Below are 12,223 nucleotides of genomic sequence, written 5' to 3' on the forward strand. Positions count from 1 at the left end.
TGTGAAGTCATGAAATTTGCCTATAAAGAAACGGACATGGAGATGCTGGAGTTATAGCACGGTGGGTAGGGCGTTTGCCTTGCATGCGACCGACCCGGGTTCGATTCCCAGCATTCCATATGGTCCCCTGAGCACCGTCAGGGGTAATTCCTGAAGTGCAGAGCCAGGAGTAACCCCTGAGCATCGCCAGGTGTGACCCAGAAAGCAAAAAACAAAAACAAACAAAGAAATGGACATGGAGAGTATTATGCTGAGTGGAATGACTCGAAAGAATAGGGACAGATATAGAATGACTGCATTTGTTTGTGGTATATAAAATATATGTAGTAGAAGACTAATATTTGTGGCTAGGGAAAACAGGGGCTAGGAGAACTGGTCAATGGTTGGAACTAACCACAAGATTGTGTGGGGCTGAGGATAGGTAAGATAAAAAAGAGACCAGTATGACAATAATAGAAGGGAATGATCACGCTGGACAAGATCTGAGTGTTAGAAGTCAGTAAATGGATATACACAATAACCCTACAGTATCTGTATTGCAAACCACAATGCCCAAAAGGAGAGAAAGAAAGAAAGAAAGAAAGAAAGAAAGAAAGAAAGAAAGAAAGAAAGAAAGAAAGAAAGAAAGAAAGAAAGAAAGAAAGAAAGAAAGAAAGAAAGAAAGAAAGAAAGAAAGAAAGAAAGAAAAGAAAAGAAAAGTGTCTGCTATATTTGCCATATTGGCAAGCAGTGGGTGATGGGAGTGAACCTGGGACACTGGTGCTGGGAAATGTGCACTGGTGGAGGGATGGGTGTTGGAAAACTATATGACTGAAATATAATCATGAGCAGTTTTGTAAGGGTCTATCTCACAGTTATTAAATAGAAAGTTTAAAAAATGAGGTATGAATGGTGTTATAAGAAACTCTCAAATGACCAAAGAAAGAATGGAGAAACTGATTAATCAAGGATGCCTATAAACCAAGTTACTTGAGACCAGGGATTTTTTCTTTATTAGCACCTGAAGCACTACTTGTCACAATGAATACTCTCAGAAGGGTAAATGTGTGCCAAAAAGATAACAAAGTATGTAGCAACATAGCGATAATGGTACCTGTAGGCACGGAAGTAGTTTGTTTCCTTTAACTTACCACTACTTTCTCAACAAACAATCCAGGGAATCTTAAGGTCAGTATGTTTAAAGAATCCAAGGGGAAAGTCACGGCCTTCTACAATTACAACATCAGGAAAAGGTTTTTATTGATCTAACTTTTCTCCATTGTTGATTAGTCTTTAATAGGACCAATCAAATTGAGCAGGGAAATCATATGCCATGACTGTGCTAACTTATGCTATGAAACCAAAACTGGTTTGTAACAAGAAGATGTAGTTAGCAAGCAATGGGCAAGACATCCCAGAACCATTCACTTTCAACTATTACCTTTTGGGAGATTACTTTCTAAAATAGAGGTAAGTCTAATTAACAGTAGATTTCACACGTTATTACAAATTTTGGCTTTAGGCAAAAACAGTGAGTAGTTTAAGAGACTGACACTGTTGCCACAAAGTGTGTTAATCTACATTCAAATGTGAGGCACAAATGTTACAGGCCAGCAGAAACCCAGAACATCTGTATTGAAGCAATTCTGTGAATATCATTCAGGATAAGTGGTCCAGTACATGTCATTCCGCTGTGCCGTCTGTAGCATCAAGTTCAATTGGGCCTTCACTGCAGCAAGTTTACGACGGTCCAAACTGCCTCTGAAACTACCTTGTTCGTAACAGTGGACAGGGACAGGATGAACTACACGTTTCAGATCCATCAAAGCTGTTAAACTTTGTAGAAGGTTTTGGAGTGCAGACATTGTGAGGGAATTGTAGGCCAAGCTCAAGAAACGGAGGTGAGAACAGCGACCCAGGGCTGGGAGGATAGCAGAGAGAGAAGAGTCAGTGATTTTGCAGTTATTTATCTCCAGATACTCTAATGTGCCAGACACCCTCTCCAGTAGAGTCAGGAAGGGCTCATAGCCTCCCACAATTATCTGGTTGTTGCTCAGATCCAGTCGCTTTAAGTGATTTACTTGAGAACTTTGTGAGAGTACAGTGAGATCTTTGTTAGAAAGATCACAGAAAGGTAGATTCAGTGTATTCAAATGAACAGGGCTCTGCAGGACTCTGTGAAGAAAGGAAAGAAAGATTACTCTGGAAGTAGAAAAGATTGAGCCAGCCCAGTGATCCCTGAGTTATAGCTACCTGAAGTTCTCTAGAGAAAACTAATTTGTAAAAAAAAAAAGGCAGCAGCAAGTTTAACTACATGGGCTTTGGAGCGAGAATATACATATTTAAGACCCAGGGATAGTAATTATTCCAACTCCAGGCTCAGGCTATTAATCTTTAAAATGTACACATCAGTAATTATTTTATGGGTTAAGGAAATAATAAGAAAAAGAAATACAGAACAGACAATACAATCAATGAAGGATCTCCATTTACTTTTTTTGCTAAGGATGGGTCTGATAATTTAGTCAACTGAGCACTGCTTTCCAGTGTTCACCAGGAGACTATGTCTTCATTCAGGCTGTAACCCTCAGTGAACTACCAAAGCAAAATAATCTATCAGTGTTCACGACTGTGCTCAATCCATGGAGGTATGTTCATCAGTTTTACAGCACAGAATTTTCTCCAGATGAGCAAGAACAGAAATGTTTTCCAACTATGTACATGGAAATTACTCAGGGTGTCAGCACATGGCTTACTTAGTAATGAAATTAATGAATGAGAAGAGTTTCCTTTTCTATCCTTATTATTATGCTTGCCACATAGTGCTTCTCTCTAGTGTTAAGTAAAAAACTTTCAGCATTCCCAAACTGAGGTAGAAGGGAAAACTGAGACTTAGCAGCATTTAAGCACGGTCCCTTTTCCATCCCCACCCCTTCACCTGAGTAGTTTGTGTAGTTGATCTGACAGGTAGAAGAAAGACAAGCTGAGCTCCTGAAGGATGTCCAGCTTCCCAAGCCAGGTGAGAAAAATCTCAAAGTTGGGCCCATTACAAGATTGGAAGGGGATGCTAGTTAGCGTAAGGCTGTTCAGGTGAATCAACTGAGGTAAAAGGGTGACGACTGTCTTCAGATGAACCCGATTCACTTCCAGGTGATCAATGCATGCTGGATCCAGTATTTGAAGGCTACTTGTGTGCACAGAAATTTGATTGATTTGCAAATATCTGCAGCAGAGGTGCAATGACCCAAAGCTCTGCTCAACCTTACTCTTAAGAAAATATAGAAATCTCTTTGTTCTCAAGTTAGAATTGAAAGAAAGGTTGACTACTAATTCGATGGGTTTCCAGGCTGACACAGGCTCAGACTCAGGAGTAGCCATTTCACTGCACCTAACTCTATTCAGGGCTTCTTCTACTTTAATGATGGAGTGTTCCGAATAAACACAAGAGTGGAGACAGAGAGACTGTTTGGCTCTGTAAGAGCATGTTATTCCATAGTCATGGGACTGCCTTAAATCGAGGATCCTCAGTTTGGGGTCCCTGTAAAGGTAGAAAAGGAGACAAAACAAATGAGGCATAGCAGGTTTCATTAAAACCCAACGAGTTCAATCATGTGCGATAAGGCAGAACTATTTGTCCCTGGTTTTCAGTCCACATGTCATTCACATACAAGTTCTTTATATACAAATGCAAGCATCTTTCACTCTTTCCCCATGCTTTCTTCACTTCTGGCTCTCTCAGTCTTGATGTATAAGCTGTTCTAATCAATCACACTTAGGAAGTAAATCCATTCATGGTATTCTCTATCTACTCGACCCTATAAGACTCGGAGTGCTCAAGGTCACTTCACATGTGGGGCAATAGATTCAGAGAGATCCTAAGAACTCATTGTTCCTTCCTTTTGAGAAACTATTGGTGTTCCCATGTCCCAGGGTCCAGTACATCCACCTGCTGATTCACTGTGCTAAATTGTATTTGCCTTACCCTGAAGGAGTGTTCTGGGCGGGGATGAACTGCAAACCATCCACCATGGCTTCCAATATTTCATAGGGTGGTTCTTGTATATTCAGTGTTCCAATGTGCAGACAGTGAAAGGGCCAAACTCTGACCATTGCCTTTAGCACCTCCTTCTGTCTGCCTAAGAAAGCAGTTTTGAACAATGGAATGAAGAGGTGTTTAGGGAGGACTTCCAGTGCCTGGATAGCTGCAGGCTCATTACTCAGCAGACTTTTAGCAGCAAACTCCATCAGTGTGGGCATGGTCTTTTGGTCCATCTTCCTAAAGCTCCTTTAAGGTAAAATTATTTTTAAATGTTTAGAAGACATCTCAAGACCCACATTTCATTCCAAGTTAGAATAAATGAACTCACTGGGAAAAAAATTGGTTGTGTTTGATAATCTAAGCTAACCTCAATCATAGACAAAGAATAGAAGCATAAATGTCTACCTAAGTATGTATTTGTACACAAATAAGTATAAGTTAAAAGGAGACAAATATATAGCTAGGTATATTTTGTGTAAGGAATAAAATGTAAGTTAGCAGAAGACAGTGTTGACACCTAGCTGCCTTCTTCCCAACAATTTTGCTGAAAGAATACAATTTAAGGCCAGGATAGTATATTAAAATTTAGATAAGTCTACTCTCATCATTATCTTAAAGTATAGAATGCCTAACTTCAAAATAGTTGTGAGTTAAATGAGGATAACTATGAAATCCCATCATACAAACTATCACAATCCCAACAGTAAACCTTGTAACAACAAAGACAGAATAAGATAAGCTATGATATAACATGACGCTTGCCATAACATGCCACCAGACCCCGTGCCAAGCTGTTTCATTTGGGGCGACCCAGAGGGGAGTGGGTGAAACCCTTCCCTGCCCAAAGGGACCCTGCCCTGGGTACAGAACTCAACTGCCACCATGCACACAGCCACTCTCCACACACTTGGGCCGAGACTCACCCACGAGTGAACCTATTCCTGGACCATGCAGCTGCAACTTCATACCACAACCCTACCCATACTCCAAGAGTACTGCACCACATTTGATGGGGTTCAAAGTAGGAGGCAACAAATCTTAGAGGGAAATATTTTTTACAGATATATATATATATATATATATGTGTGTGTGTGTGTGTGTGTGTGTGTGTGTGTGTGTGTGTGTGTGTGTGTGTGTGTGTGTCTGCATATATATACTGGAAAATAGGGTGTCTGGATGGAGAAGGCCATCCTGATACAAGTAGGTTTGGAGATCTCAGCCCTGGGTCCCACAAACCTGGGTTCCTCTGCCGGTTCCTTCATGCGTGAGGCTCATCTGAACATCTGGAGAGTGGCCTTGAGCATGGCTGTGGCTGAGTTCTGGAGGTCTTCGGCTGCCGGGGTTCTGCTCGGAGTGGGGAGGGAAACTCAACCCGCCCAACTCAGAGGGCTCCCAGTAAAGACAGCCAGGCCCAGACCCCCCATTATCCAGTGGCTTGGCAGCCACACTAACAAAGTGCCCCCGTCACTGTGTTATCCCATCAATGACCAAGATCCAGAGACTGTAAAACAATGCTCCCAGAAGAGAGCGACGCAGAGTCTCTTGCCCCCACGCCTGACATGGTTTACCTTGCTGTAATTTGTTAATGCCTGAGGATCACTGGACATTTTAGGAACCAAATGAAATGTAGGAATTAGGGGGTAACCGGTGTTTAACCTTCTCATCTGCCCACTAAGCTACTGATTTGTTAAGGAAGTTGTTGGTGTACAACATCTCACAATCTCCGGCCTAGCTAGGCTTGGATTTAAAAATTGTTTTTCTGTTACTGTTACTTTAACTGACTATGCTTCTTGTTATATGACTGACTTTAATACTGTTTCCACTGACGAAGATAATTTGCATATTCTGCCTATGTGGCTGAATATCATTGGTTAGAACATTAAGCTAGTTAATAAAAGGGGCTGAACAGGCTGCTCTGGGGCACAACACCAGAGACAGTTTGTGATCCTCCATAAATTGTTTCTTTCACGTGCATATCTCAATGTGTCAGACTGTCTAACCAAACCTTACTGCAACATATGGGGCCCAACATGAGGCTATGAAGATAAAGGCCCAGTACGGAAGAAAGAAAGAAAGAAAGAAAGAAAGAAAGAAAGAAAGAAAGAAAGAAAGAAAGAAAGAAAGAAAGAAAGAAAGAAAGAAAGAAAGAAAGAAAGAAAGAAAGAAAGAAAGAAAGAAAGAAAGAAAGAAAGAAAAGTAATAAAGAAATATAGATAGAAAGAAAGAGAGGAAGGAAGAAGAAGAAAAAGTGAAAGGGAATAAAGAAATATCGATAGAAAGGAAGATGAAGAAAAAGAGAAAGAAAGAGAATAAAGAAATATAGGAAGAAAGAAAGAAAGAAAGAAGAAAGAAAGGGAAAGAAATAAAGATAGAAAGAGAAGAAAGAAGGAGAAAGATAGAAAGAAATAAAGAAATATAGATAGAAAGAAGGAAAAAGAAAGAGAAAGAAAGGAGGAAAGAAATACAGATAGGAAGAAAGAGTAAAAAGAAAGGGAGAGAGAAATAAACAAATATAGATAGAAAGAAAGGAAGGAAGAAGAAGAAAAAGAGAAAGGGAATAAAGAAAGATAGGAAGAAAGAAAGAAAGAAAGAAAGAAAGAAAGAAAGAAAGAAAGAAAGAAAGAAAGAAAGAAAGAAAGAAAGAAAGAAAGAAAGAAAGAAAGGTAAAAGAAGAAAAGGAGAAAGAAACAAAGAAAGAATAAATAAAGGAAGAAAAAGGAAAAGAGTAATGGGTAATTCTGTACCGTCTCAGCAGTATGCCTATGTTGACATCTGGAACTCTCTAACAAAAGCAGCTGGTCTGCCGTTGAAGAAACATATAAAGCTACACCTCCTTGAGAGGGTACAATGGTATTGTCATTGGTTTAAGCAAAAAAATAGAGAACAATTTAATTTAGAACTATGGGAAAAAGTAAGGAAAATTTGCGTCATGCACAAGTTTTCAAAGCAACTTGCAGAGAAACTCCTGTGTTAGAGGAGAAGAGTGGGGAAAAATCTTTGATTCAGACTAAATTTTGTGCTAAGCCAACAGCATCTATATTATCTGGTGATTCATATCAAGTTGATGATTCACCTGACCAGTCTGAGTCTAGCAGCTTCGAGTGAGACACAGAGAATTCGGTTTTAAAAGAGGTTTTAAGCACCCAAGAGTTGAGAAAAGTTAATTAAAAATTAGATAAACTAATTAGACAAATGAAGTACCTTGAGATGCACCGCCCTTCTGAAAGAAGGATAATGCCTGCTGTACAAGGTATCACTGATCCTGACCCTTTGGCAGTTCCTTTCCCGGCTTATGTAAGAATAGGGAAGAGGAATCTCTGTGTTGCCCTTTTAAGTTTACTCCTTAGTTGCATTCTCTGATGCAAAAATCTGAAGCTCCTTTACATAAGACAAAATTGAGCCAACAGCCTGTTCAGTTTATGGCTTTTCCAGTCATTTGTAATCCTGATGTGCAAAGAAAAGGACAGGCAGGGGAATATGAGCCTGTTCCTTTTAAGTTTCTTTCCTCGCTTAAGGAAGCGTGACCACCTATGGTGTTACTTCTAACTATGTGCTAGCCCTTCTCGAAAATTTTGCAGAAACTAATACTGTAATTATGCTTGATTGGCAAAATCTTGCAAAGGCAGTGTTAGAAAATTATCAATATGTACAATTTAAATTTTGGTGGAGAGAAGAGGCTGAGAAATTTGCTATAATTAAAACACCAAAACATGGTGATATCACTGTGAACCAGATTTTAGGCACTGGCAAGTGGGCTTTAGCAGAAGAACAAGTCCGTTTGGAGGAAAACATTTTATTTTTTTTCTTTTTGGGTCATACCCAGCAATGCACAGGGGTCACTCCTGGCTCATGCACTCAGGAGTTACTCCTGGCGTTGCTCATGGGACCATATGGGATGCTGGGAATCAAACCTCAGGTCGGCTGCTTGCAAGGCAGACACGCTACCCGCCGTGCTATCATTCCAGCCCCTGGAGGCAAACATTTTAGAGCCATTAATAAGACCTGGCTAAAGGCGTGGCGTTATCTTGAGACCTCTTCAAAACGTACTATGTCATTCATAAAAATCTTTCAGGAAGTAAATGAACTTTACACAGATTTTATTGCCAGACTCCAGGACTCTCTTGAAAAGGCTATACCTGATGAAGGCCTTCGTGAAATGCTTATGCTAACATTAGCGGTGGAAAATGCTACAGCAGATTGCCAAAAGGAAATTCAGACTGCTAAGTTAATGGGTAAAAACTCTCTGGATGATATTATTAATGTATGTATGGAAGTGGGAAGACCAACCCATCAGGCACAAAGAATAGCCACTGCTTTTAAAAGAGTGAACCAGGTAAAATGTTATGGCTGAGGAGCTTTTGGACATCTCAGATGAGATTGTTCTCATATTAAATCTGAAATAAGGAAAGAACCAGGCATCTGTAGACAATGTGGGAAGGGGAAGCATTGGGCTAATAAATGTCATTACAAAACAGAAAAAGTTAGAAAAGCTAATGAGCCATCAGGAAATGGGAGTCGGGGCTTGACCCAGGGCCCCTTCAACAATACTGGAAATTTTCAATAAAACCTCAAATTAAATTCGAAAGTTTTTCATCCCCTATCATAATAATAATCAATAAACCCTAGAGCATTGGCAAAAAACTATCTTATATTGCCTTTATGAGAGCAACGGAAAAGTGTAACCGCTGATATTTCAGTTTTACAGGATTTGTTTCTGACTCCTAATAAAATTTATAAAATCCCAACTAATGTTTATGGTCCCCTTACAAAAGGAACAGCAGGATTGATCCTAGGGAGAAGTAGTATGACTCTGCGAGGTGTTAATGTAAAAATGGGACTCATTGACAGTGATTTTGTGACTGAAATCTCAATTATAGTCACTGTTCAAGTGAACATCAGAATATATAACGGGGAACGTATTACTTGACTGCTTTTGTTTCCGTGCATACTAGGAAATAATACAGGCATGAGAAGAAAAGGTGATTTTGGAAGCACTAATGCAGAAATATTTGGGGCAAAAAAGATTACTGATGATAAACCTACTTTAGTTATGGCCTTTGAGGATGGAACAAAACTGTAGGGTATGTTAGATTCAGGTGCTGATGTTACTGTTGTTGCCTCTCATCATTGGCCTATGGTTTGGCAAAAGCGTTGTGTGGACATTACTTTTTCTGGTATGGGTATAGTCATTGATGTTCAACAGAGTGTGCAATCTCTTAATTGTAGTGATCCTGATGGAGACACGGCAGTTATCCAGCCATATATTGCTCCAATAGCTATCACCCTATGGGGACGAGATTTGTTGCAAAAACTTGGTGTGAAATATATTAAAGAAAAAGAGGTGTCTCTAGAGCTGCTCAAAGAACAGCTCTCCCAATAGTCTGGAGAAAGGTTCAGCCTGTTTGGGTTGAGCGGTGCCCCTTAACAAAAGAAAAACTTAAGGCTTTAAATGAATTAGTTACAGAACAGTTTGAATTGGGACATATTGTTTTCAGCTCTAGTCCCTGGAATTCACCAGTATTTGTTATCAAGAAAAAGACTGGTAAATGGCGAATGTTAAGTGAACTAAGAAAAGTTAATGACTGCATGGAACCAATGGGCCCTTTGCAAGTGGACCTACCTAATTTGGCCATTATTCCAAAACAATGAAACATTATCATAATTGATCTAAAGGATTGTTTCTATACCAGCTCTTTGAGAGACGAGGATAGAGAAAAATTTGCTTTTACTGTGCCTTCCTTAAATAGTGAAACTCCTGCTAAAATATATCACTGGACTGTTTTGCCTCAAGGGATGATGAATAGTCCCACGATGTATCAATACTTTGTTAATCAACCATTGGATATAATTAGGGCACAGTACCCTGAAGTCAAAATTATTCACTATATGGATGATATTCTAATCACTGCTCCACCTCAAATAAATTTGCAGAAAGTTTATGAAGTGGTAACTTCATAACTTCATAAGGACTGGTATAGTGGTAACTTCATAACTTCATAAAATTTCCCTTCTATGGGAATGCCTTGCCACAGTGGCAGGGTGGGGTGGGGGGGAGATGGGATTGGGGAGGGTGGGAGGGACACTGGGTTTACGGGTGGTGGAGAATGGGCACTGGTGAAGGGATGGGTTCCCAAACTTTGTATGAGGGAAGTATAAGCACAAAAGTGTATAAATCTGTAACTGTACCCTCACGGTGATTCTCTAATTAAAAATAAATAAATTTAAAAAAAAATAAATTTTAAAGATGATTAAAAAAAAATTTCCCTTCTAATTTATGAGCTAGAGTCACGGGGTTTAAAAATTGTACAGGACAAAATTCAATGTCAGGTTCCTTGGAAATTTTTGGGACAAATAATATGGGAGAGTAAAATTACACCTCAAAATGTCCAAATGCGGAGAGATAAATTAAAAAATTTAAATGACTTTCAAAAACTACTAGGAAATATAAATTTGCTACGCCCTTCCTTGGGTATTCCAACCTATGCCCTACAAAATTTGTTTCAAACATTGGAAGGTGATCCCTCTTTAAATAGTCCAAGACAACTTAGCCCAAGAACTTAAAAAGAATTAGAAATAATTGAGGAAATTGTTATTAAGGCTCAGCTGAATAGAATTGACCCTTCAGAAAGTTTAAGTCTGATAGTGTTGTATACTTCACATTCTCCTACTGGGATTTTGGTACAAGGAACTAATATTGTGGAATGGACTTTTTTACGTAACAAGTCTGGTAAAACATTGGTTACTTATGTAAATAAAATATCTCAAATAATTTTCAAAGGAAGAAGAAGAATTAGACAATTAATAGGGAGCAATCCTACTGAAATTATTGTAACATTGACTAGTGAACAAATTCAAGCGCTATGGGAAATTGATGGAGATTGGAAAATTGCTTGCACTAATTATCTGGGCAAAATTCATAACAACTTTCCAAAGCAAAAGATTATTTCAATTTCTTAAATTTACTAATTGGATTTGACTTAAAATTATAAAAGCTGAACCTATTGAGTCTGCTGTTACATTCTTCACAGATGCTAGCAAAGAAGGCTGCTTATACTAATATGCAAAATGATAAGGTTTTATAAACTCCATATAAATCGGTTCAGAAAAATGAATTGTTTGCAATTATTTCTCTTTTACAATATTATTCTGAAACAATAAATGTTGTAAAGAGCTCTCAGTATGCAGCTTGGACTGTCAATCATATATTTACTGTTGCTTTGCCTTTGAGTGACTCTGAGCTTATTTCTTTATTTAAAAATTTGCAGCAAGTTTTGAGAGACCATAAACATCCTTTATACATTGTTCATACGCGAGCTCATACGGTCTTCCTGGTCCATTAGTTCAAGGCAATGATCAAGCTGATTAGTTGGTTGCTTTAGTAATAAATGCTGAAAAATCTCATGCTTTACATCATCAAAATGCTCGTGCGTTGAAAACCAAATATGCCCTTACTTGGAGGCAAGCTAAAGACATTATTAGGCAATGTCTTACTTATCAGGCAATCAATATGCCTCATATGCCTTTGGGAGCTAATACTCGAGTTATAAAGACAAATAATATTTGGCAAATGGATATAACTATTATCCCAGCTTTTGGTAAACAAAAATATGTTCATCAATCAATTGATACCTATTCACATTTTCGATGGGCTTCTGCGTTATCTTCGGAAAAGTCAGGAGCTGTGATTACTCATTTGTTAGAAGCATTTGCTGTTATGGGTGTTCCTAAGACAATGAAAACTGATAATGCTCTTGCATATACCTCTGCAAAAATGTGTGATTTTTTCCCTGCTTATGGTATCAATCTTATTACGGGAATTCCGTATAACAGTACAGGACAAGCCATTATTGAACGAACAAATCGTTCGCTTAAAGATATATTACTTAGACAAAAAGGGGAATATATACGGATTCTCCTAGACAGCAACTATCCAGAGCACTGTTCACCTTGAATTTTTTTTTAGCTTTTTGGGTCACACCTGGCGATGCACAGGGGTTATTCCTGGCTCTGCACTCAGGAATTACTCCTGGCGGTGCTCAGGGGACCATATGGGATGCTGGGATTTGAACCCGGGTTGGCCGCGTGCAAGGCAAACGCCCTACCCGCTGTGCTATCGCTCCAGCCCCTCACCTTGAATTTTTTGAATTGCTCTGATGAAATGACATCAGCGGAAAAACATAGGGAAATTCAGGATAGCTCAGAATA

The 12,223-nt window shown here is 39.0% G+C and overlaps 1 protein-coding gene across 1 annotated transcript; it reads right to left on the minus strand.

The window, feature by feature from the left end:
* Positions 1–1,634: 1,634 nt before the first annotated feature.
* On the minus strand, positions 1,635–4,251 carry LOC129400151 (leucine-rich repeat-containing protein 14-like). The gene is made up of 3 exons (XM_055123530.1): positions 3,962–4,251; positions 2,918–3,517; positions 1,635–2,154 (listed from the first exon to the last, which is right to left on the minus strand). Exons 1-3 carry the CDS (start codon positions 4,249–4,251, stop codon positions 1,635–1,637), a joined length of 1,410 nt encoding a protein of 469 aa, XP_054979505.1.
* Positions 4,252–12,223: the final 7,972 nt, after the last annotated feature.

Source organism: Sorex araneus, chromosome X (genome assembly GCF_027595985.1).
Source record: "Sorex araneus isolate mSorAra2 chromosome X, mSorAra2.pri, whole genome shotgun sequence".
Lineage (NCBI taxonomy): Eukaryota > Metazoa > Chordata > Mammalia > Eulipotyphla > Soricidae > Sorex > Sorex araneus.

Excerpts from the sequence above, each read along its gene's own strand:
- LOC129400151 (XM_055123530.1), bottom strand. The coding sequence starts at position 4,251 with ATGGACCAAAAGACCATGCCCACACTGATGGAGTTTGCTGCTAAAAGT. Across the intron at positions 3,518-3,961 it reads GCCCAGAACACTCCTTCAGG|GGACCCCAAACTGAGGATCC; the intron begins GTAAGGCAAATA and ends CTACCTTTACAG. Across the intron at positions 2,155-2,917 it reads CAACTACACAAACTACTCAG|AGTCCTGCAGAGCCCTGTTC; the intron begins GTGAAGGGGTGG and ends CTTTCTTCACAG.